This window comes from Vombatus ursinus, unplaced genomic scaffold, assembly GCF_900497805.2.
Source record: "Vombatus ursinus unplaced genomic scaffold, bare-nosed wombat genome assembly UNPS02014772.1, whole genome shotgun sequence".
NCBI classification, from domain to species: Eukaryota; Metazoa; Chordata; class Mammalia; order Diprotodontia; family Vombatidae; genus Vombatus; species Vombatus ursinus.
This window is the reverse complement of record NW_020954550.1, coordinates 37,292,411-37,317,710: the sequence shown is the minus strand read 5'-3', so window position 1 is coordinate 37,317,710 and position 25,300 is coordinate 37,292,411. Positions and strand designations below refer to the sequence as shown.

The 25,300-nt window shown below is 37.5% G+C and overlaps 1 protein-coding gene across 1 annotated transcript in view; it reads left to right on the top strand.

Annotated features, from left to right (window-relative positions):
- WDR70 (WD repeat domain 70) overlaps window positions 1-25,300 on the top strand; it is a 328,253-nt gene that overhangs the window by 171,157 nt on the left and 131,796 nt on the right. Inside the window, exon 10 of the mRNA XM_027863563.1 lies at window positions 8,940-9,114. Coding sequence (XP_027719364.1) covers window positions 8,940-9,114 — 175 coding nt within the window. The remainder of the gene's footprint in view (window positions 1-8,939; window positions 9,115-25,300) is intronic.

Below are 25,300 nucleotides of genomic sequence, written 5' to 3'. Positions count from 1 at the left end.
TCAACTCACTAGACAGCCTAACTCATGCATGAATTCACTTTTATAGCTATATGCAAAAAGATCATATAGTAATAACATATTCATGCAGTTGGGTCATAAATTGTTCTAAACAATTATTTATGAGCAACTTGCATTTTTTTTACATTTTCCTTTTTTTTTTTTTTAAGGCCAAATTCACATGTTTCTTTTTTGCTCCTGTGTGTAATAAGGATATTTAAAAAATTAAGAGCCAGAACATAAAGGAAGAGTGGATCATGTGGAGGAGATTCATTCCCTTTGTTCTCTGGAGTTGTCCGTCCTTGACCCATTGTACCTATCTGCATGGATTGAAGAGCCAAGCGATTGATTGTAGAGATGAAGAACTAGGTAGCATTTCCCAATTGAAAGGAATCTTAGAGGTCATTCATTCCAAACCCCTGTTTGGAAGCATGTATCTCTTCTGCAGGATTCTCAGTAAGTGCTTTCTCAGTTTTGTGCCATCTTGTCTTTCCCCCTTTGTATTCTGTATTGGTGATTTCATCAATTCCCATGAATTCACCTAAAAACTCTCCATGACTCACTCCCTCAACTAGCCCCAGTTCCCTGATCTGTAGTCTTGTATCCCCAGCTGCCTGTTGGACATTTCCAGCTAGACTCTTGTAGGCGTCTCAAACTCTACAAAACTCTTCTCCTTTTCCCCTTCTTTTCCTAATTTGCTTATTTCTTTTGAGGGTACCATCATCCTTCTAAACACCAAGTTTCATCATGTCAGAATCATCCTCAAAAATTCCTTCTCTCTCACCTTTCATATCTAGTCAGTTTTAAAAATCTTTTTTGTTTGTTTTTTTGTTCTCCACAACATCTCTAGCATCATCTGTTACCCACTGCTAGCCACTCACAGAGCCACCACCTAGTTCAGGCCCTCATCACCTCTGGGCTAGACTATTGGTGTAGCTTCCTGAGTGATTTCTTTGCCTCAGGTCTCTCTTCTCACTAAACCATGCTGCACACAGGTCTGACTATGCCATTCTTCTGTCAAAGAAGCTCCAGCGGCTCCCTCGTGCCTTTAGGATAAAAAACAAACTCCTATTTGACTTTTAAAGCCCTTCACAGTCTTGCTCTGGCTTGTCTTTCCAGGCTTATTGCATGTTACACATCTCTATCATAGGCTTACTTTTCAGCCAAACTAGTTGTTTTGCTCTTCCCTATACAGGAGTTGCCATCTCTTTCCTCCATGTTTTTGCACAGGCTGTCTCCTAGACATGCAAAAACTCTCTCCTCATTTCCCTGACTCATGGAATCCCTGGCTTCCTCCACCTTTTACAGGAACCCCATCATAACCACACTGTTAGTACCTTCCCCTAGAAAATTATTTTGTATATGTTTTACATTTTATTTGTGATGTACACATTGTTTCACTCCAATAAACTCTTGATGGCAAGGGCTTGTTTCGTTTTTGTCTTTGTCCTCTGTGCATGGCACATCATAGGTACTTAAAAAAGGGTTGTTAAATTGAATACTTCTAGCAATAGGGAACGTATTTCCAAACAAAGCAGTTTATTTCATTTTTGTATACCTCCATTATTTGGGACGATCTCTTTTAAAAAAATATTTTGAGCCAAAATCCTTTTCCCTTTAATGCATTGTTCCTAATTCTCTTGGCAACTTAGAACATGTCATCTTTCTCCTGTACAATAGCCCTTCAGATATTTGAAGACAGTTGTCTCATTCCTCTCCCATGTTCTTCTCCTCTCTCTTTCTTTTCCTTCCCCTCCCCTCCCTCCTCTCCTCTCCTCTCCTCCTTCATTTCAAGTCTCCTTCACCATTCTGGTCATTCACAATCTTATACATGTTTGCCAGTGTTGATTCTAAAGTATGACTCCATATTATATATATATATATTTTTGCTCATGCTATCTGATGTCTCATTTTTAATGGTCATTTTATACTATTAACTCATTGAGTTTATTGTTAACTGTTCCCTGACCTTTCCTAACACTGGCATATTAGCTTCAGTTGTCTTCTGTTCCCTCATAATATGTTTTAAAAAATAATTGTATTGATGTCTCTTGTTTTTATATCACTTTCATTTCTGAATATATCCCTCCCCTTTTGTACTCTGAGAGCTAGCCTTTGTAACAAAAAAAGAAAAAAATTCAGCAAAACCAGCCAACAGAGACTGACTTTTAAAAAAAAATGTGTACATATATGTGTATGTGTGTGTGTATATGCATGCATACACACACATATATACACATACACACATACACACACACACACATATCTCTATCTGTATTTCTATATCTAACACCTAGTCTTCCATTTCTGCAAGGAAAGGAACAAAATTGAGTTTTATTTCTATTCTTCAGGGCCCCACTTGGTCATTATGATGACATATTGTTTAGTTACTTTGCTGTTACAGTTCTTTCCATTTACCTTGTTGTCATTGTGTACATTGTTTTCCTGGTCATGCTTACTTTACTTTGCTTAAGTTCATAAGTTTTCCCATGCTTCTCTCTACCCTTCTGCCTCTACTGAGACTATCATCTCCATCTCCTCCCCATTGGTAGGTTGCACTCTATTCCTGAGTCCCTCAGTTATGATAGGTCAACTTTTGCCTTAACTTACTGGGACACAGTCCCCATGTTTCATGCCATGTGGGAACACACAGACCATTCCCCTCTAGTTCCTTTTTATATGATGTCTTCCCTCATTAAGATTTTAGCTACTTGAAGGTAGAGAATATTTTACTTGATTATATTTGTATCTCTAGTACTTAACACAGTGTTTGGAAGATAGTAAATGTTTAAAAAAATTTTTAGAAGTTGTCTTTATGAAAAGTAATATTGCATTACATTTATGTATCAGAATTTGTCAACATAGTTGTTGTAAGCTGATATGATTGGGAGAAACTATTGATAAAGACCAAGTATATTTTCTTTATTATTTTCAAGTTCATTTTTGAATTTATCTTAGCTATACAGAAGCAAACCATGTGAATCATGTTTACATGCTCTTTAACACAGACACATTTAAAGACACACACATATACATACACATACACATGTATGTATACATATACATACATACACACAAACACACACCTTGAGCTAAAAAATCAAATTTTTGAAAGTAATATATTACTCTGTTCCCACTATCTTTTTAGAGCTTAAGAATTTGCTTTTATGTGCCTGTATTCACAAGTGAAATAATAGGGTTGTGATACATGTTTTATGGTATATGCAGCTGTTTAGAAGTTAGGATGATTCCAGTCTACCATCATTGGTGTAAGAGGCACCATAAAAAAAAAAAAGAAAAGAAAAAGAAGAAAGGTGAAGTAAACATATATTTTCTGTCTCATTTCTTCATTCCCAGTTTCTCCCTTTTGTGAAGGTTGACTCAGATTACTCCTATGCCTAAAGACCTGGCTCTCCTGTAACTCCTAATAAAGGCCAAATTCCTTAGTTTGGCGTTCAAGGTTCAACATGGTTTGAGTCCAACTTACCTTTCCAGTTATATCTCACTTCTTCCCTTCCAGGCACTGTAATAAGCACTAGGAATTCAAAAACAAACAGACAGTTCTTTCCCCTAAGGAGCTTACATTCTGATGGGATGCTCGCAAGTAAGGTTGGGGCAGTGTGGTAGTCAAGGAAAGGGAGGTAGAGTTTGGAGAGCTGTAGTATTAGCTTGTTATAGTGAATAGCTTACCTTGGAGTCAGGCAGCCTTAGATCCAGGACCTGTGACACATTCTGGTTATGTGAACGAGGAAGGAGAGTATCAGTCTTATTTATAGGATACAAGACTATCAATAATTTTGTAAATCAAAAATATAATAAAACATTGCATATAACAAAATAGATTTCCTTAAAATCCAAGTACTATCACATTCTGATCTTTTTTGTTTTATTGGTGCCTGCCTATTAATACAATTTTAAGTTGTAGAAATGCATACCAGTCTAGATTATATAAGTGACAATTTTATATTGAAATTCCAAATATTTTCATCTGTTGTAAAATATTAATCTGCAGCTAGCCAGGTGTGGATCAAGTCAAAATACATAATTCTGCTTAAAATAGTTTGCATTTGTAAAATGTACTTTTTTTGCTTAATAGAAAGAGAACCTCTGTTGTATGTTTATCAGAATTATAGAATAGATACTTTATTTCCCCATATATGGTTGATGTTTATTTTTATTTCAATTACTCATAAAAAGCAATATCCCATCTATGTGCATGTCACTTCACAACATGCGAGTCATCCTGGATTCTTCACTATCTCTCAAACCCCTATGTCCAAGTTGTTGCCAAGACCTCTCATTTTAACCTTCACAACATCTTTCCAATATGCTCCCTTCTTTCCTCTGACACTACTTCCACCCTGGTGCAGGCCCTGCCTGCCCCATATTTCTCCTCAATCCCATTCATCCTCCATTTAGTCACTAAAATGATTTTCCTAAAGCTTGAGTCTGATCACGTCACCCTCCTACTCAATAAGCTCCAGTGGCTCCCTGTTGCCTGCAGGGTCAACTGCAGCATGGTTTGTTTGGCATTCAAAGCCCTTCATAACCTAGCGCCCTCCTCCCATTCCAAACTTCTTACACCTTACTCTTCTGTTCCCCAAGAATCTCATCCAGTGATGCTGGCCTTCTCGCTGTTTCACAAACAAGACTCTGCATTTCCCGGTTCTGGGCATTCCCTTTGACTGTCCCTCATGCCTGAAGTGCTCTCCCTTCTCCACTTAGATTCCTGCCCTTCTTGGCTTCTTTTAAGTCTGAACTAAAATTCCTCATTCTACAGGAAGCCTTCCCCAACCCCTCTTAATTTCAGGAGTTTCCTTTTTAAAAAATTATTTCCTGTTTTTCCTGTATAGAGCTTCTTTGCATATATTTGTTTGTTTGTTGTCTCCTCCATTAGATTGTAAGCTTCTTGAGGTTAAGGACTGTCTTTTGCCCTTTTTTTGTATCCCCAGCGCTTAGCACAGTGTCTGGTGCATAGTAGACATTTAATAAATGTTTGTTAATTGATTGATATTCCATAATAAATTACATGTTTTGAAGAGAAAGTATTCAGTTCTTTTTCTTCTGTACTTTGTATTTCAAAGGCATGAATAATATAATAATAGAAAGTAGCTATGGACATAATTTCACCTAGAAAATAGTGTTCCCTCATTTCTTCATTCCTCTAGCTCCTTTCTTGTCATTTCTGGAGTTACGGGTCAGGCTGCTGGACATAAAGAGTAACTGTGTGTCTGTCTTCTTGTCTCCAGGGGAAATTTGAGTCATCTGAATGGCCCCAGGACCTGAACAAGCCTATTAGGCTCTTACTGAGGACCTCACCTATCCACAATCTGTTTGTCTTACTAAGCAGTATTTGCCGTTTTCACTCAGAACCTCTGGAAGGGTATCTCCTATCCACCCCTTTCCTTTTTTCTTAGCTAAGTAGGTAGTAATTTGTGATATTTGTTGTCACTTTGTAGATTGTTTGACTATGCAAAGTCCTAGGTAGAGTTGTTACGAGGAGTAAATGAGATAATGTATATAAATCTAATTCCAGCATCATTTATTAAAACTATATACTTACTCTTATTTATGACCATCAACAAAAAAAAAATGAGCATATGCTGCGTGGGTATTTTCTTTATATGTTCACTGATGTTTCATAGCTAATTCCTGATGCTAATCGTTCTTTCTGCGCTTGTGAACAAGCTTTTAAGAAGTAAAACATCTCAATGACTGTAGTGGGTTTCTCAAATGTTGTTAGAAAAGTGTTAATTTGATCTTCTGAGGTGATCAGCAAAGCATAAAACTATACAGCACAGTCTTTGACTCCAATTCTAACGTAGATCATATGTATTTTGACATTTATAAGGAAAGGTCAGGATCACCAGATCCATTTGGTATAGAAGGAACTGGCAAATGTGATTGCAGCTGATATACTGTCAGTGATTTTTGAAAGATCATGGAATACTGCAAGACTGGAAAAAGGGAAATCTTTACCCTGTTTTCAAGTAAGAGAAGAGAGTGGAATCTGCAAACTATAAGACAGTGTGCTTGATTTTGATTCCTAACAATTTATTAAAAGATATGATCAAAAGGATAGTTTGTGAGCAACTAGAAAAGGAAGCTGTGATCAAGTCAGCAATGCTTTATTAAGAACAATTTTCACCCAAGTAAAAGTTTCATTTCCTTTTTTTGGACAGGATTACTAGGTTGACGTATCAGGAGAATATTGTAACTTTAGTTTGTTTACCTAACTTTTAGTGATACCTTGGAAGAAGTCTTTTGTGTCTTTTTTGTCAGCTCTGTGGAGTAATATGGATCATAGGATCACAGAATATTTATTCTGACGTGTGATTTTTGTATAGAGATAGGAAAATGGGTGGACCATCATGGACCCATTTTTATGTCTCTTGTGACATAGAGGTGGTGTTGGCCTTGGATTCTTGATGACCATCTCGACCATTCTTGGGTGCCCTGGCATGCCCCAGAAAAGGAATACCACCCCCAGAAGAGCCTGGCATCAGGGGTTGGGAACCTGTGGCCTTGAGGCCACATGTGGCCCTCCAGGTCCCCAAGTATGGCCCTTTGACTGAGTCCAAACTTCACAGAACATATTGGAGAGGTTCATCACCAGGTTGGCTATCAGGAGATGAATTTCTTTAGTAGCAGCAACTCATGAGAAGTTTCTCTTTATTCATAAAGGAGAGCCCACACATAGTAAAATCACAGGACCTTGAAAAGAAAAGGGGAAGTTGGCATAAAAATTTGAAATCAGAAAATCTTTCTCTTTTATTTGATTTTTTTATCAATGTTCTTCATCTGTTTCTTTGATAAATTCTTCCCCAGGGATGTTAATTATTAATCTTTTTAAAGGATTTAATAAATCATTAAATGCATGTATAATATCTCGATTCTTCATCAAGTTCTAATTTGTTATCTGAATTCTCTTTATGTTTTTATAAGGCTTGAAAGGCCCTGATTGGATATCTCAAGATCTTTGTGCCAAAATTAAAAAAAAATGAGCAAATTTCTAAACATTAGAATGGAACTTGTTCTATTCTGTCTTATCTTTTATGAATAATTGAGGCAACAACATTTCTTTTTGAGTCGGGGTTGCATGGTGAATTCCTCACCATCTTGATGATCATGAGAGGCATGCAGTGTAAAGGAACTCCAGAGGAGTTTGACTTTACCAGCAGTTCTGTATATGGGCCATGACAGAAGGTTGAACTACTTTTCCTCATTGGAACTAATCATATACTCTAGAGATGGAAGGGCCTTAGATGTCATCCAGTTTATCACCCTTATATTATAAATGAGGAAACAAACATGAAGGAGGTGACTTTCCTGAGGTCTTAGAGGTAGTAGTTACCTATTTGATTTTAAGCTAGGCCCTCTGACTTCAAATGGAGTTTTCATTTGTTTATTAGTATTTAGTCTTTTTTGTGGGCTTTCTCGGTTGCATTTGTTATGCTAGAGGAGGCAGTGAATTTTAGTTTCTTATCTCACTAAAATTATATGTGTAGTCTTTGGAGAAAAATTAAACCGCTAGCTCTTAAGTGATTTCCATACAAAATTAATGCTTGCCTTGACTTCTGCCAAAAGCTGAGATGCTTTTAGGCAATAGATGCCGCCAGAAGTTTTTTGAATTTTTTTCTGGAGAGAACTCAAAACTTTAGGACAGAAAACATTTGTGCTTGGGGCAGTGCAATGATTCCACCTGTGTCTTGTTCTTGTCTTTTCCATGTTTTCATTTTGTGGCCAGAAAGGCCTGGGCAGATCATACTTCTATTTTTAAATCTTTGTTTATGAACGTTTTAATTTTATAAGACCAGATTTCATTCCAGCTTTCAAAATATGTGCTCTTCAACATAAAATGTTTTGACAGACACCTAATGGCCTCACACTTTACCATCCGTTTTTTGGGCACCAATTCAGGGATTCAGAGCAGTAAAATCACACTGCAATTAGTCACTAGCAAACTCTATTTTGCTTGCAAGACTAGCAGTTCACCCTTCCGACCTCAGTTTTGATAATCTGTCCACTTATACCAGTGACATAGATGTGTTGTAGATATTCTGAGGTTCTTAAATGTTAGTTTTGGTGTTTTAGTTCTTTTAGCTTCTCAGGAAGCCAAACAGTAATACTTATGAGGGGCCTCTCAACTGAAGACTTCAAAGAAAGCACCTCATGAATGTTATTGGCCCAGTTTATAGACAAGACTGGTGTAGGTAGCTAGGTGGCACAGTGGGTAGAGCACTGGGCCTGGAGTCAGGAAGACCTGACTTCAGATCTGTCCTTAAACACTTGCTAATGTGACCTGGGCAAATCACTTGACTTCTGTTTGCCCCTTGACTCTTAAAAATATGTGGATCATAATAGCACCTACCTTCCAGGGTTGTTGTAAGGGTAAAAGTAGATAGTAAATTTAAAGAGTTTCATGAACATTAAAGTGCTATATAAATGCAAACTGCTGTTATTATTAATATTATTCCTGTCATTATCCTCATCATCCTCATCCTCTTCTATATGGCCATACTAGGAAGGAATAAATCAGTACAGACCTACTTCAGGTGTTGTTGTCTTTTTGCATGTAAAACCTTTCATGGAGCTAATAGACAAGAGATAAAAGGCAGGCAAATAAGATTAGAAATCCATCTTTTGTCCATCAGAAAGGCAATGAACTGAATGTTCAGTTAAATAAACTATAAAACACCTTGGAAATACATTAGAGTTGTAGTCAATCTTAAACTGTTTGTCAGTGGACTGAGAACAGCATAATGATATTCACACAGTCTTACTTTGTAAACAAAGTCACTCCTCTCCACCTTTGCACGTTTAATTTTGGTTTTTAAATAAAATGTCAATTTACTCTTTAAAAGTTTTCTGAGTAGTGTATGTGAACTTCTTTTTCTGTGCTTAATTCTTTTGCAAATGAAACGTTCTGTCTCCATTTTCAGGACTGTGCGAACCTGGGATGTGGACAATGATAAGAAGCACAAGAGTGTGTTTAAACCAAGAACAGTTCAGGGAAAAAAAGTCATTCCAACCACTTGTACGTACAGTAGAGATGGGAAGCTCATTGCAGCTGGCTGTCAGGATGGAAGCATCCAAATCTGGGACAGAAATATGAGTGTAAGTAAGGACATTTAAATCTCCTTTTTTTTTTTTTTTAAAGATCACAACTTTAATAAGACAAACACAATATTAAATGTTATGAAGATGAATTTCCTGAGTTTAGTTTAAATTAAAACCTCTGTTAACTTGATCAAACATTGGACCTTTCACAGTAAACAGCATTTTGACAAACTTACCAACCACCATTTATAAACAATAAAGTATTTTAACAGATTTAGAAAAGCACTTTGAAGTTCTTGGTTTCAATTAGATTTTGAAAGACAGAAATATGACAAATTTTATGGCATGACTTAACAGAGCATTAAAAAGTATACTTAAAAATTTTCCTGTTTTCATTGATGGAATACCCAAAATTATTTAAGAGTTATATTTTCCCATTCTTATTTTTATAATTATATGAATAATCTTGGCCTACATTGCCACAGTACCGTGGACTTTTAAGAGACAGTACTAGAAGTGATTGAAAGTAAGCCATCATCCAAAGAGGATTGAGAGCTGCAAATCCCACGTTGGGAAGTAGCACATGACCATGTAGAGAGGGAGATTATTTAGATGCTTTGGTGGTTTGGGGACAGTCCTTACACTTGTGTGTAGTCAATGGAACTTCTTTCAACCCTAGGGTGACGAATTAAGCTCTGTGTTCTATCCCTGCTTTGCTGGATGTGGCATAGTCTGGAGACTGATCCTTATAGTACTGAGGCCCGAAGAGGAAGGGAGAGAATTTGAACTGTGGAAACTGAGCAGGCCATGTGGGGATAGGGTTAGAAGTAAAATGGAGTGCAGACTTAGGAATGATGTGGGATGGGTATGTGTGGGGCTGGGTAGGAGAAGTGAGATACAATGAGAGAAGACACCAGGAGATGGGAGTTAGGATTTAGGGGTATCACAGAGGATGAGGGAAGTTGGAGGAGAGCTAGATTAGAAGATGGGCATGAAGGGTAGGATTGTATGTTGTCGTATTCATTTTTATTCAAGGCTACTGTAAAGATGAAGTATATCACAGCAAGTGAGAGACAAGAAAATGAAAAATATTTGCAACTGATTAATTTCTTTGTTAAAGTGCAGCAAAGAAAATGTTCATTCTTTGGAAAAAATCAGTACAGCTGACATGCAGCATTTCAGAGGCTATTACTTAAATGTAAAACTCTGAAAGCTGAAAACTTTATCCAGTGCCCAAGTTTTTGTCTTATTTTCAATACCAGATCAAATTTATTAAGCTCTAAAATGCCAGATCAAATTTATTAAGCCATAAAGAATAGAGCTGCCCTTTTAGACCAAGACATATGTGATTCTAATAGTACCAGCATACATTAAAATAGCATTTTATGGTTACAAAGCAGTTTTGTATTCGTTATCTCATTGTATTCTCACAGCCACACTGTGGTGTATTATTGTCTCCGTTTTGAAGATGAGAAATAAGACTCAGAAAAGTTAAAGAATTTTCCTCAAGTCACACAGCTTGTTATTGTTCAAGCCAGGATTCATACTCCTATCTTCTTCCATTGCTTGTCTGATAATACCTGCTGCCTCTCTGCATTTTACCTGTAAATCGTTACTTCATAGCTACAGACATTTATTAAAAGACTTTTGCATCATTTCCATAGATATTAACCAAAGGACAACATTCACATGTGTATAGTTTGAGAACTGCTGATATTTCATTTTCATCTTTCTGGCCACATATACATGTAAGCTACAGTCACTGTTCATAGCATCATCTAGAAAAAAGACATTTTATGTAAGTTCACTCATGTAAAGGACAAGGACCATGCCTTGTCCTTTCCCTCTTAATTTGTTTATCGTTCACGTGGACTAACAATGGGCTGTTGCAGAAAAGTGGATTATAATCTTCTTTCGAACTAGGCACTCAAAATGATTTTTTTGATGGAATCTTAGATATCATTCATTAAAATGAGACGCTGCCAAGGGCAGCTGGGTGGCACAGTGGATAGAGCACCGGCCCTGGAGTCAGGAGGACCTGAGTTCAAGTGTGGCCTCAGATACTTGACACTTAGTTGCTGTGTGACTCTGGGCAAGTCACTCAACCCCAAATGCCTTGCAAAAAAACTGCAAAAAAAAAAAGAAAAATGAAATGCTACCCATAGTAAAATATGATGATTTAAACGTACTGTCTATATTGGCATTCAGCTAAAAGTGATTTTAAATTTTGTTCACCAAACTTTAATTAAAAAACTATGGATCTCTTCAGCTACCAATGCCTTCTGCTTATTACCTTATATTTAATATGTATATTCCTTTATGAATACATGCACCCTATCTCGAAGCAGGTGGACTAAGCGACATTAGAAGATTCGTTTTCATTTCATCATGTTATAAAACTTGTCATGGTAGGGTAATTAATTGCATGTGATTAATTATTTCTATATGACTATATAGAAAAAGTCAAATAGTAAAAATACTTTGCAAAAATCTCTGTCTACAGTGATGGCAGTGCTTTCATTCTGGTATGTTCATAATGTATAGATGAATAACTTAATTTTATGTGATCTATCATGGACTAATAAGCCTATCATGGGAATTGTGGATGACACCAACAGTATGAGGTACTGTGGACATATTTTAAGATAATTATTAATCATCTCTATGTATTTTTATAAACACCTGTTGCTATGCTGATCAAGTGCATTTTCAGGTTCAAAGGGAAAGGCAGATGTGTATGTCAAATACCAAATGTATTAAATACTCTTAAAGTTGCAAAAGAAGCTTAATATTTTAGTACTATGTTTAAATGAACAGCACATACAAGCGATGAAAGCCAGTCACTGAAAAATTTATTGTTCTGTTAAAACGAAGTTTACACTTTGTAGGGGTTCTCAAATCTCTGTGCTGTTAAAAAGTTTTATGGAGTTTATAGTAGAGATAAAAACAGAAATAAAAATAGCTGACAAACAGAAAATAACAAAAGTATTTTGGACATGGTCATTGTGGGTCTCCCCCCGCCCCCCGCCTTGCTGTTCCTTACCCTAAGAAAACGGACTTTGTCTAATCTTCCTGAAGAGTTCCTAGGTCACTTATTTTATTTTTCAACTTAAAACTTTGATGAAGTTCAAAATCTTTCTATTAAACATTTTTATTAAACAAAGCTATTCTATTATAAATGGGCTAAGCTGTAGCTTTCATGTTGGGATGTATTTACAATTTTTGCATTAGTTCTCAGAAACCCTGTGCCTCTTATTACACATCCTCTTTCATATGCTCGTGGCTTCACAAATTTAGGGCTAGAAGGGACCTTAGAGTTTATCTCATCTAACCTTCTCATTTTGCAGATGAGGAAGGAAATTCAGGCCCAAAACAGTTTTTAAATGTCTGCCAAGGTCACATAGGCAGTAAATGGCAAACCAGGAGAATAGCCGCCAATTTCAGCTTGAGTGTTCTTTTGGGAGTATCACACTGCCCCAGTGCTCTTCCATCTTCTCCACCATGTGGCTGCATGTGTAGATTTAGCCATAGAAGTCTAGAGCAGGACTTCTTAAACTTTTTCTTCTTGCGACCCCTTTTTGCATTTCAGCAGTGTTTGTTGGTGTTGTTTGGTGTGACAGCATGTGTAGTGCAAAGTTCACATGCTTTGTGTTCAGAACCGAGGCTGCAGTGAAGTCACACCATGCAGCATAGGTGAGCGCAGCCAGAAACACCTCAGCTTCATTATGCATTTGTATTTTGAAATTAAATTAATTAAAATTTAAAAATTAAATTAATTTTTGGTTGTTGCATGTTCAGAAACCTTTTACTGTTGCCAAATTTTTCATGACCCCATTAAGAAGCATTGGCATAGAGAGTCATATTACTATGATCTAAGGTACCTTCCAGCTATAAAATCCTATGATTCTAATACTGTATAATCAGGAGGAATTTTCACGCCTGTCATTTAAGTTTTGTTTCTTTCAGTGTCGCATATTTAAATAAAACACATATTCCATACATTATATTAATTTTCTTTTTTCATTGACATGCATATATGCATGCATGAAGAAGAAAAGTAAAACTTGGAGCAGAAATTTCTAAGAAGAAATACAATTTGATTTGAAAATAGATTCCTGAAAAAAAAAAACCAAAGTCACTACTAGCTCAGTACTCTGACAATAATAAATCTTCAGGGAAACACTGACTAAAAATGAAACGTAAAAGACTTAGAAGAATTAACATGGCAGTTTTTTTCCCATGCGTCAGCCAAGAAAACAAATTATGTTAGTGGATAATTTATTTTTGTGTTATTTAGGTATAAGTTTTTAAAACCAGTGTGTATCTGTAGTATTCATGTTGGATCTAGTCCTACAGTATAGTCAGTTGAATAGAGTAGAATTTCTCTAAGAAACAGAGCTTTGCCCACAGATGATAAATTCTCTAAAAGAACTCTAAAAGGACCACTCCTTCTTAAAAGAGGTGGTTTGCTTGAGTTTATTTCTTGTGTTTTGATAGCAAAAGTCCATCATTTAGACATACTCATTTTTTGTAAAAACTCAGATAACGTGTTCAGCAAGGCTATGTCAGAGCGCATTTTATTTTTGAGGTGAAGTGCTTTAAAAGACAAGCAAATGTTATGCTATTAGCATTTTTAACAATTGGGGAGTGGCTGAACTATTAATAATCTATCAACTAACATTTATTAAGTGTCTACTATGTGCTACTTACTAGGTATACAAATACAAAAGTGACACATTTTTTGCCTTCAAGGAGCATATATACAAGGAGCATACTATAGTGCAGTATTATCCAACTAAATAGAAACATTTCTTGTGTTCTTGATAATATGGTGAAGAGTGAGTCAGTTACTAAAGTGTATAGTCATATTTTTCAAAATAACTTATTAGTATATAAGAAGCAGTAATAGATGTTCAGAAATAGTCATGTGTTATATAATATTGCATACATTTTACCAAGTTAACATTTATTAAACAAGGCTCTTTGCTAGGGATACAAAGATAAAACTACTACAAATAGATGCTAACTACATATTGTGCAAAATACTACCCTGGACAGTAGTCAGTCAGGAAATCAGTAAGCATTTATTAAACACCTACTATGTGCCAGGTACTTTGCTAAGTGCTGGGAATACAAATACAGCAAAGATAGTTCCTGCCCTCAAGGAGCTTATAACCTAATACAGCTTATAACCTAATGGGGGAAGATAGCACATGAAAGGAAGCTGAAAAGGGATGGGGGGGTAGAAAAGGGGGAGAGGGAAAGGATGATTGAAAGGTCCAGAAGAGGGTGGCTGGGTAGGAAAGGAAAAGGTGGCTGTCCTGGGCGCCCTCCCTAAATGGAGGTTTGGGGAGGAGATCTTCACTATCCAATCAGAGGGATCCCCAGGGCAGAGAGTGTTGATGAAGTGTGGTGGGATGTGATCTTGTAGGGTGAAGAGGTTTCTAAAGTACAAAGGAGTGCAGCCAGGTGGGAAAGAAAGAAATGGGGGAGATACTGAGTTTATTTGTCTGTCTCTGAACTGAACTTGTAATTGATTTTATTGGTGTAGGGAACTTCTGGATAAGAAAACTCCCACTGCCAATGCAGGTTGGCACTTGTCTGCAACTATATTTGACTCAAGTTGACTCTAGTCTTAGAAAATATAGAAGGGATGAAATAGGAACAAATAGCTAAATAATACATGGTCAAATGTGATGGTGATTAGAAGTTTTTTTTATGCTGTTGATAAGTTGTTTTGTTGGTGGGGAGACTTAGGAAACTTCTACATGTTATAACTATTTAAGATGAGAAAAAAACAACTTATGATTTCATTTTATTCTATTTTAACGATGATTACATTTTGAATTCCTAAAAAATATGCGTTGTCTTCAAATTTAGTTTATTTGCTGTTTAAGGCAATTGGGGTTAAGTGACTTGACCAGGTTCACACAGCTAGTAAGTATCTGAGGCTGGATTTGAACTCAGGTTCCCCGACTCCAGGGTTGGTGCTCTATCCACTGTGTCACATAGCTGCCCAGAACTAGCTCAGTATTTGGAAATCTTTGAACGAAAGTGTGGGAGAGAAGAGGTATATTAGGCTGACTACCAAATTCAAGGTCTACAGTGCCATTGTGCTGACCTCATTGTTGTATGCCTGTGAAACCTGGACAACATACCAGCGCTATGCCAGGAAACTGAATCGCTTCCATTTGAATTGTCTTAGGAAGATTCTGTAGGTTAGCTGATAGGATAAGATACTGGACACTGTGGTCCTTTCTCTAACTAAACTGCCAAGCATTCAACCTCTGCTGCAAAGAGGGCAGCTCTGAAGAGCTGCCCACATTGTTCGAATGCAAGATGTACACTTGCCGAAAAGATTGTTTTATGGAGAGCTCATACAGGGCAAGCGTTCACATGGTGGTCAGAAGAAGCAATAAAGGGACACTCTCAAGGTCTCTCTTAAGAACTTTGGAATTGATTGTGTGACATGGGAGAAGACACTGGTACAGGACCACCCAGCATGGTGTTCCCTCATCAGAGAAGGTGCTGTGCTCTGTGAGCAAAGCAGAATTGAAGTAGCTAAAAGAAAGGAGAGGTGCACAAATTTAGAGATTCCACCCCAAATGTTCACATGGACTGTTTGTGCCCGACCTGTGGTAGAACATTCTGAGCTCATATTGATCTAATCAGCCACAGTCAGATACGGTGTAACTTGACTGCATAGTGATGTCATTTTGGTCCTCTTTGAGAATAAAGGACAACAACCAATCAATCATGTGCTGTTTAGTCACTAGCTCTCCAAAGGTGTTTTCCAAAAATAAAACAGTGAAGCAGTTTTTTAAAATAACATTTCTTTGTCATCACACTAGAAGCAGTGTTGCTGTTTTTTGACAGTTACTAAGCATCCGTAATTTTCTAACTATTTTATAAGGAAAATATTTTGGAGGGAACACTTTTAGCTGACAAATTTTTTTCCCTTTGTTAGATAGGGAATTTTACCTTCCTCCAGGTTTTGACTAGGATACAGCAGAGGCTCTTGGGGTATTCTTGGGCTAAAGAAGTTAAATAGTTTACCAGCATATGGATGCAAGATGCTTTTGGCCTTCTCTGGCTTCTTGTTGCCGCTCTTCTGGTTTGCCAACTCTCCTAGATGTACGGAGCATTTGTGCAGAAAGAGTGACAGGAACATTGCCATGACGGTAGTTGTTTGCCTGGCTCAGTGGCAGCAAGGTTCTGGTCAGTGATTTGCAGAGGCTGGCTTCTTGGCTTCTTGGCTGTTATGGGCCTGCAGCAGGGGGAACTATAGCTCTAGATGAATGATGGAGTTGGTTGAATAGAAGATGTAGTAGAAATAAAATTGTTCTAGTTTTTTGCTCCAGTAAGTTTCTACACTATCATGGCATGGAGTTAACCTCTGTTTCTCAAAGTCTGTGTCTTTGGAATACAAGTTCTTTAAGATGGAAAGGTGTCACGTACAGGCCCCTTGTTGGATCGCATGTGTAACACAAAAGGACTAGCCTAGCTAAGTTTGCCAAGAAAACCCCAAGAAACTGGGGTCAGAAAGAGTTAGACATGACTGAATGACAACAACAAAAGCTAAGTTAAGAGAGTTTTATCAACTTGAGGTTATCAGTTTTGGGACCATAGGAACTTTTGAACAACATCAACTAGGATGTTTCAGGTTTATGGTATATTTGCAAAGGTAAAGGGACTACTTTTATTGACAAAGTCTCAGATGCTTAAAGTGTTCATATATTGTTCTAATATAAAAATTTTGGTGATCGTACCCCATGTCTTAGTTAGTTTTGATTTTTTTGCTTTAACAAGTCCGAGTACATATAGACAATCAGTAATCACTCTCCCATCAGTAGCTAGCTAGTGTTTTTTTTAACCATTTGTTAATTCAGTTTTATATTTTGAGTTGAAGTGTTTAACATAATGTGTAATTGGAAAAGGAAATGGAGTTTTGTCTTAATGGTGGGTTGTAGTAATGTAAAAATAAGGGTGAGTAGTACTATAGACTTGGCTTTGCAGACCTGGTGGGTCTGCCATAGTCCTAAAATTTGCCTTCATCTTTGAGTGTTCAGAAACTTGATTTTATTGATTCTCTTAGAAGTACTTGGGCTCTAGTGAATTCATTGGAAGTAGTGACTTGTGATTTATGGGTAAACTTCAGTAATCCAAATGAATCTATGATCTCATAGATCAGGAATTCCCTCCAATGATGACACAACCTGTCCATTTATAAACAAACTAGCATGTAAATTTATTTTTGTTATTTCTGAACTTAATAGATATTAAATTTAAAAAGCATTTCTACATGCGAATAGAACAGAAAAAGGATTGTACATGAAACTGTAAATTTTTTATTTTGTTGCTTTTACTTTTAAGTATGTAATAGATTTAACATATCAGTTTCAAAGCTATACCACTTACTTATATTTCCTTCTGGTCTTCCTTCCATTCATTCTCTCCTGTGTATTCTTTTTAAAAATGCTTTAGTGCCTCCTTTTTTTTATTAGAACACCAGCTTATCAGTTTTAAATGAGGGATAGAAATGGTTTTGTCATAAAAATCGTGTATATCTAGGAACATGGAATTAGAACAAAGGAAGTTAGGTGTTTTTATGCACTATTTCTTATCAAACAATTGTAGCATTTTTTAATTGTATTTTTCTACTTAAGGGATATTTCTCTCTAAAAAACTAGGGTTTGTTATCTTGAATTGTAGCACCTTCTCTCATGTACTATACTACTTTTTTTTTTTAGTAGCAAGATCATGAAGTGTATTTTCCCCATTCCCCTTTGGTAGTGTGGTTCTGTTCCTGAGTTTTAATTTAGAGCAGTAGTACTGCACAGCAGTAAGCTATGGTGAAATACATGGCATATCATAGCATAACATCCTTTGATTAAAAAAATTAATCTGTCCCTCCTACTACTTCCCTCATCCTGAATTGAGCAAATTAAAAAAAAAAACAACTTAAAAATAAAGCCCCTAACACATAGCTTTATAGTCTGAGAAAACAAGTCTCCACATTGGCTATATCCAAAAATATGTGTCTCTTTCTGCATTTTAAGTTCATCATATCTCAGGAGAAGGTGAGTGGAATGTTTCATCTTCATTGTTTTGGACTTTGGTTTATCATTGTGTTGATCAGAGTTCTAAGTTGGTTTCCAAAGTGGATTTCTTTATAATGTTATTATCATTTTATAAGTTATTCTAGTTCTGCTCACTTTGCTGTGTATCACTTCATAGAGTTTTTCCCTGTTTCCTTTGAAACTGTCCATTTATCATTTCTGATGGCACAGTTATATTCCTTTACGTTCACATACCACAGCTTATGTAGATATTACTCAATAGAACACCTACACATTCGCTTTAAAAGAGGGTTTAATGGGTTTCCTTCCTCACTTTCCTGTTCACCAGAAGGACAAAAAAAGAACACGCAATAATCTAGAGGAATATGCAATTGCTCTTGATGTATATGAAAGAATTTTTTTCATTCATTGACCTGTCTCCCTCTTTACTTTCTTCATGATCTGCTGCTTTGCAAGCCTTACAGCTTTTTTGTTTGTTTGTTTTTGTTTATGTTGTGTTAAATGTGTTCCTATCTCACCAGATAAACTCTTCTCACATTGTGCTCCTTTGAGATCATGGGGCATTCCCACATTGGAAACAGTCAAGAATTTAATCTTCAGAGCAATTTTCTCTGCTTTTGTTATCACTATACTGCATTGCTACTTCTGCCTTCCTTCTGTAACTTTAATAAAATTCTCGCTGTTCTCCTCTCCCTTGATGATTTCTCCAAACATCATCATCTTCTGTGAACCCCTTTTTCTCCTTTTCTCTGATTCTTGCTCACATCTACCATTTTCTATTTATTATTTCCACATTGTTTTCCATCTGTTTGTTCCTCCTTTTGAGCATCCCATGGATATGGTAACCATACACCCTGATTTTTCTAGGGCAATCCTGATTTAAAATACTTGTTTTCACTTACAAATAGAAAAATCATTTTATAGATCTTTTGTTTTGATTTGCAATTTTAAAAAAGTGAGGTCACCATAGTCATGGGTTCTCCTCAAGGAGGTAGAATGAATGGAAACAGAGTAGTGGAAATAGCTTTCTTACAATTATTTCATCCAGGATGAAAAAGAGCACCAGACTGAGTAATGATCAAGAAATCCAAGGAGAAATAGTAAATTAAATTTTTCCATGCCAGGTCTATGCAAAGAGAAATTTAGAAACTCTCAGGCCGAAAATGCCTGGCCTGGGTATTCAGCTGCCAGAAGCCTGCCATATCAGGGACAGAAGGCATGTCAGGAAACTTGAAGCATGTTGCTATGTAGGTGGGGTCAGGGAGATAGTAGTCCAGACCAGGGACTAGCCAGTGACATTTGGAGCCTGAAGCTGTGTCTTTTTGTTTTCCAGCTGGGGCTCAGTAGCTCCTTTAGGGCTTAGACCAATATGCCAGTCAGTGATTTTCCTGGATCAGGCCATTGTAGTGCAGACCACTCTTGCCTTAGGTTACTGGCTGAAGCCACCCCTGAAGTCCTTGAAGAGCACAGAGTTCATTACTCAGACCACAGATATTGCAGATCAGTATCAAACAAAGTTCCCCTTTCCCTGCCCTATCTTTTCCAGAAATACTGAACCTGCCTCTGACACAAAGTCCTAATTTAGTTAAGTAAGGCTGGAAAAATTCATAAACAGAAGAAAACACTGATGATATAAAGATACTGTGGGATCAAGGATTCTCAATATACAAACTTACAAGGAGAAAATAAGTCCACATTACTTACAAGCAAAGCCTCAAAGAGACCCACTGACTTGACCCACACACTTGTCACTGGACTAACTGGAAGAAATGAAGCAAGAGATAAGTAAAAGAAATGAGAGCTCAAGAGAAAGAATTGGAAAGAGAACAGCTGTGTTAGTGTAGGAGGCACAAAAGCCTATGCAAGTAACAGAGTCTTTGAAAGTTAGAATAGTCTAGACAGAAATATTCCATGAAAAGCAAGAAATGCTAGAACAAAATCAAAAGACTGAATATATAAACATAAACAGAAAACATAAAGTATCTCCTATGAAAAACAACTGACCTAAAAAGCAAATGCAGGTCAAAGAGAAATAATCTGTGAATTATTGGATTACCTGAAAACCTTCATCACAAAGAAAGCCTAGCTATTATATTTCAAGAACTCATGAGTAAAAACTGCCCAGCCTATTAATATCTAATTGGCAAAGTGAAAATAGAAAGAATTTACTTCTCTAAAGAAATACACAAATGAAAACTCCCAGGAGTGTCATAGCCAAAATCCAAAGTTTCCAGGTAAAAAATATGATAGACAGATAGTTAGATAGATAGATGGATAGATATGTCCATATATAGATATATAGATATGGCTAGATAGATAGCAGGCATCTACAAAGAAAGAATTCAAGTATGGAATCACAATAATACAGATGACTTGGAATATGTGGACAAGAATGAGACCACCCTCAAGGAGCATGTGTTCTAGATTCTACATCCCATGGATTGAGTCACTTTTATGATTATACAATGCTGTAGAATCTTTTAGGATGTTTGTGTACTCTTTACAAACATCAGTTATCACTGTTCTATCCAGCTGTAGACCATGCTTCACATCTCACTCAGAAATCCATGAAGAATTCAGGGCCTGCTTGGTCATGCTGTCATTTAGTCTGCCCTGCTTTGTTCTACTTCTCATCTGAACTAGCCACCCTTTTAACCTGACCTCCAGAGAGGATGCTCTCATTTCTTGGGTTAGTGAATCCATTCAGCTTGGGTCCACTCTGGGGCTGATTGCTTCTGATTGGTAAATACATGAAGGAGTGCACAATCTCACCTAGCCAATGATATCTAGCCTGCTCCAAACCATACTTCACATTTCACAGGGCAAAGGGCTTGGCCAGTGTGGACATCTTGTCATTTATCTTGAGTATATATGTATTTCCTGCCCCCTCTTACTCTGGGCACAATAATGAAAGCAACCCTACCTTTGCTCTTGGAAAGAGTGTAAGTTGCCTGCCTGTAGCTCTACTCATCCTTAGTTAGTCAGTCAACTAGCATTTACTAAGCATCTTCTATGTGCCAGACACTATGCTAAATGCTGAGGATGCAAAGAAAGGCAAAAACATTCTCTGCCCTCAAGGATCTCACAGTCAAATAGGGGAGACATTACATAAACATATATATGTATACACACAAGATATATACAGGATAAACTGGAGATAATCAAGAAAGAGAAGGCACTACCTTTAAAGTGTATTGGGTTAAACTTCTTGCAGAAAATGAGACTTTAGCTGAGACTTGAAGGAGGCCTAGGAAGCCAAAAGGCAGGTGAGGAGGGAGAGAATTCTAGGTATGGAGAATAAGCTAGTGGAAATACTCAGAGTCAAGAGATGGAGTGTCATGTGAAAGGATCAGCAAGGATGCCAGTGTCATTGGATCTCAGAGTATATGGAGGGGAGTAAGGTGTGAGAAGACTAGAAAGGTCGGAAGGGGCCCAGTTACAGAGAATTTTATTAGCTAAACAGAACGTTTTATATGTGATCCTGGGGATAATAGATAACCACTGAAGTAGACTGAATGGAGGTGGTGGTATGATACCGTCCCCATGACTCTTCCGACCAAAATTCCTTCTTAGGCTACCAGTCTACTTTATGTGATATTTTCCTTTGTTAGAATGTAAGTTCCATGAAGATAAGTGGGGACTGGCTACTGAACACAGTGCCTGAAATATTGTAGACACACTTTAAGTTAGTGATGGTTTCCTGGTAGGATCTCCATTCTTTGGCCTTATCTTCAATCCATTTTAGTTGTTTGCTTCTCAGTTCTTTGCCAGATCATCACACCTGCACTGGCCATATTCTCTTCTCTTCTCCATCTTGACCCCTTGGTCAACCAGTTCAACTCTACACTGTCCCCTTCTCTTGAGTTCCTTGCCCCCATATCCTGTAGCTAATCTTGTCCTGCTAGTCCTCAGCCTTAGAATATTCCTACCATCCGTGGCCTTCTTGCCTTTGCCACCGTCATGGTTCAGTCTTCATCATGTCATACTTGGACTGATCTTTTAGCCTTTTGGTTTGTTTTCTTGCCTCCAGTCTGTCCCCATTACAGTCCATTCTCTACTTAGCTATCAAAGTGATCTTACAGGACAGGTCTGACTATGTTTCTTCCCTATTCAGTAAATTTCAGTGGCTCCCTATAATCTCTCGAGTCAATATGAAGTTCTCTGGCTTTTCAAGTCCTTCATAACCTGGTCCTTTTCTGTTTTTCTAGTCTTCTTATACTCTACTCCACTCTTAGTACTCTACAACCTAGCGAGACTGGCCTCTGCTGATCCTCTCAGATGACGCTGTGTGTCCAGCTCTGTGCATTTTTATTGGCTGTCACTGATGCTGGGAACCGTTTCCTTCCTTATCTCTGCCTGCTGGTTTTCCTGTCCTCCTTCAAGTCTCAGCTAAAATCCCACCTTCTACAAGAATGGTAGTGTTGGATGGCCAGTAGACATCTCAAACTCATTATGTCTTTTCCTTAAATCCTCCCCCCACCTTTCTGCCCTCCCTATTACTGTAGAGGGCACCATCATCCTCCCAGTCCCCTCAGGCTCATAACCTACGAATCATCCTGGTTTCCTCACTATCTTTCATCCCCTCTATATTCAAGTTGCTGCCAAAGCCTGTGCATTTCACCTTTGCAACATCTCTCCAATATGCCCCCTTTTCTCCTCTGACACTGCCACCATTGTAGTGCAGGCCCCCATCATCTCACTCCTGCACTATTGTAATAGTCTGCTGATGGGTCTGTCTGCCTCAAGTTTCTCTTTCCTCCTAACCATTCTCCACTCAGCCACTAAAATGGTTTTCTTAAAACGTAGGTCTGATCATATTATCCCATTCAGTAAACTCCATTGACTTCTTATTGCTTCCAGGAACAAATACAAAATGCTGTGTTTATCATTCAGACAAACCTAATCTAGCTAACCTAGCCCCCTCCTATGTTTCCAGTGTCCTTACACATACTCTTCAAACCAGTGACACTGGCCTCCTGGCTGTTCCCCAAAGAAGACATTCCATCTCTCTGCGCATTTTCTCTGGCTCTCTCCCATGTCTGAAAAGTTCTCCTTCCCTTCCTTCACTCTTACTACTGACCTGCCTGGCTCCTTTAAGTCCAAACTAAAATCCAAGCTTCTACAGGAAGCCTTCCCCAACCCTTCTTAATTCCAGTCCTTTCTCTCTTGTAAACATTTCCTATTTAACCTGTCTATAGCTTGCTTTGTATATATTTGTTTGAATGTTGTCTTCCTCATTAGATTATAAGCTCCTTGAGGACAGGGAATATTGTTTGCCTCTTATTGTATCCCCAGTGCTTAGCACAGTGCCTGCTGCGTAGTAGGTGCTTAATAAATGTTTATCGATTACTATTATCTCCTATTTATCATATATATATCTGTATGTTCATAGCTGTTTATATAACATTTTGCCCTCTATTTGATGGTGGGCTCCTCAAGCACAGGGATTGTTTTTGCCTTTCTGTGTCCCCAGCTTTTAGCACAGTGCCTGGCACAGTAGGAGGCATTTAATAAATAATTGACTTCATGCTTGCCCCTTTGTCTCCACCTGGAATTGGAGAAAGGTAGAACTTTCGGAAAGTAAGGGCTTGTGACTCTCTGCTGCCACCTCTGGCTTGAGAAGGAAAAGCAGAGGGGGCTTTTTAGTTTGCTTTGATATCCCAGTGAGCTCACTTCAAGAATGGGCCCCAGCTATTTTGCCCTGAATTCCTTTATGATTGGATGATGCAGCATCTAGGTGAGTGAATAACTGGCCGGACTGTTCTATGAAACCCAGAGGTAGCTAGTTTGATGTGCTTTGTTTCTTTAGCTTAACAAGAATTGTTATTCGTTTTAAGAGCTAACACTTTCTAAACCCTCTTTAGAGGGTTATGATTAACTGAAAGAGTCCTTAAAGGGTATGTTCAAGTAGAGAGAAGTGAATGTCCTTCACTGAAGAGTTATGATGATCCACAGGCAAGGGGGAACAGGGAATCAGTTTTGTGTACTGTATTACTTATATTCTGAGTGTACCAATAACATTCAAGCCTGCTGTTCAGAGTTGTAAGTTAGCCTAAGTGCATGAATTTTCCTCCTTCATGTGCTTCCCTGCTAGGTTCATATAAATACGTAATCAGTTCATTGATGTGAGAGTATGATCTGAATATAATATACATATAAATATGTGTAATTATGTATTTTATTTATTTGCTTTAATATGTTATCTTTAATATTATTTCTTTTGCCTTGTTCAGCAAATTTTAATGTTTAATATGTAAATGATTCATTATTGTGAGTGGCTGGTTTTATAAAAGTCACACACTATGTGGATGTGTTAGCTTGTGAGCAGCTGGTTTTATAGATAGAAAACACATTGGATTGGGGGCTCAGGAGATAGAACCGTATGTGGGGAAGAGTATTTCCCCTCAACAGTGTTGAGGACTCTGAGAGCATTTGACTGTAACTGTGCAGTGATGACTTATCTCTGGGAACATAGATCTGTGTGTATGAGAACAAATTGGAAGGAGGCATCGAAGCCCAGGGAAAGAGTTGGATTTTAATGCACCCCACTGAGAAGAGGTAACAAAGATATATATGCAGTTTCATTACTGAATTACTCCACTCTAGTAATGCCGCGGTTTTCGTTGTTGTTGCTGCTGCTGCTTTATTCTGACAATGAAAAAAAAATGAGGGTAGGTTAGAAAGACAAAAGCAAGTGCTCTTTTTGGTAGTAAACCTCCTTTAGTTGTTTCTCCCGTCACAATTCCACAAACAGAATATAGAGTGAGGAGAATACAAAGACATTGCAGGGGCTTTGGTACTTGTATAGTCGTTGTTCCACCAAAAAAAAAAAAAAATTCTTGAGTGAAAATTTTGAGCAGTGTATATTGAATGTTTTCCAATCATAAATGATAATGTACGAAAATTTGGTCTATACTGTTGAGTTGCTTGATGACAGAGAATATCTTTTCAGTAAAATTTCATTAGTTCAAATTCCCACTAATTCAGAATTTCAGATAATTTGGATAGGAATTTTGCCAAAATTATCTTTGTGCAGTGTCCTTCAATCAATTAGAAAACATTTATTAAGCACTTGCTATGCACCAGGCACTGTTCTAATCACTGGGGATACAACGAGAGGCAAAAGACATTCCCTGCCCTCAAGGAGCTTACAGCCTAATGGA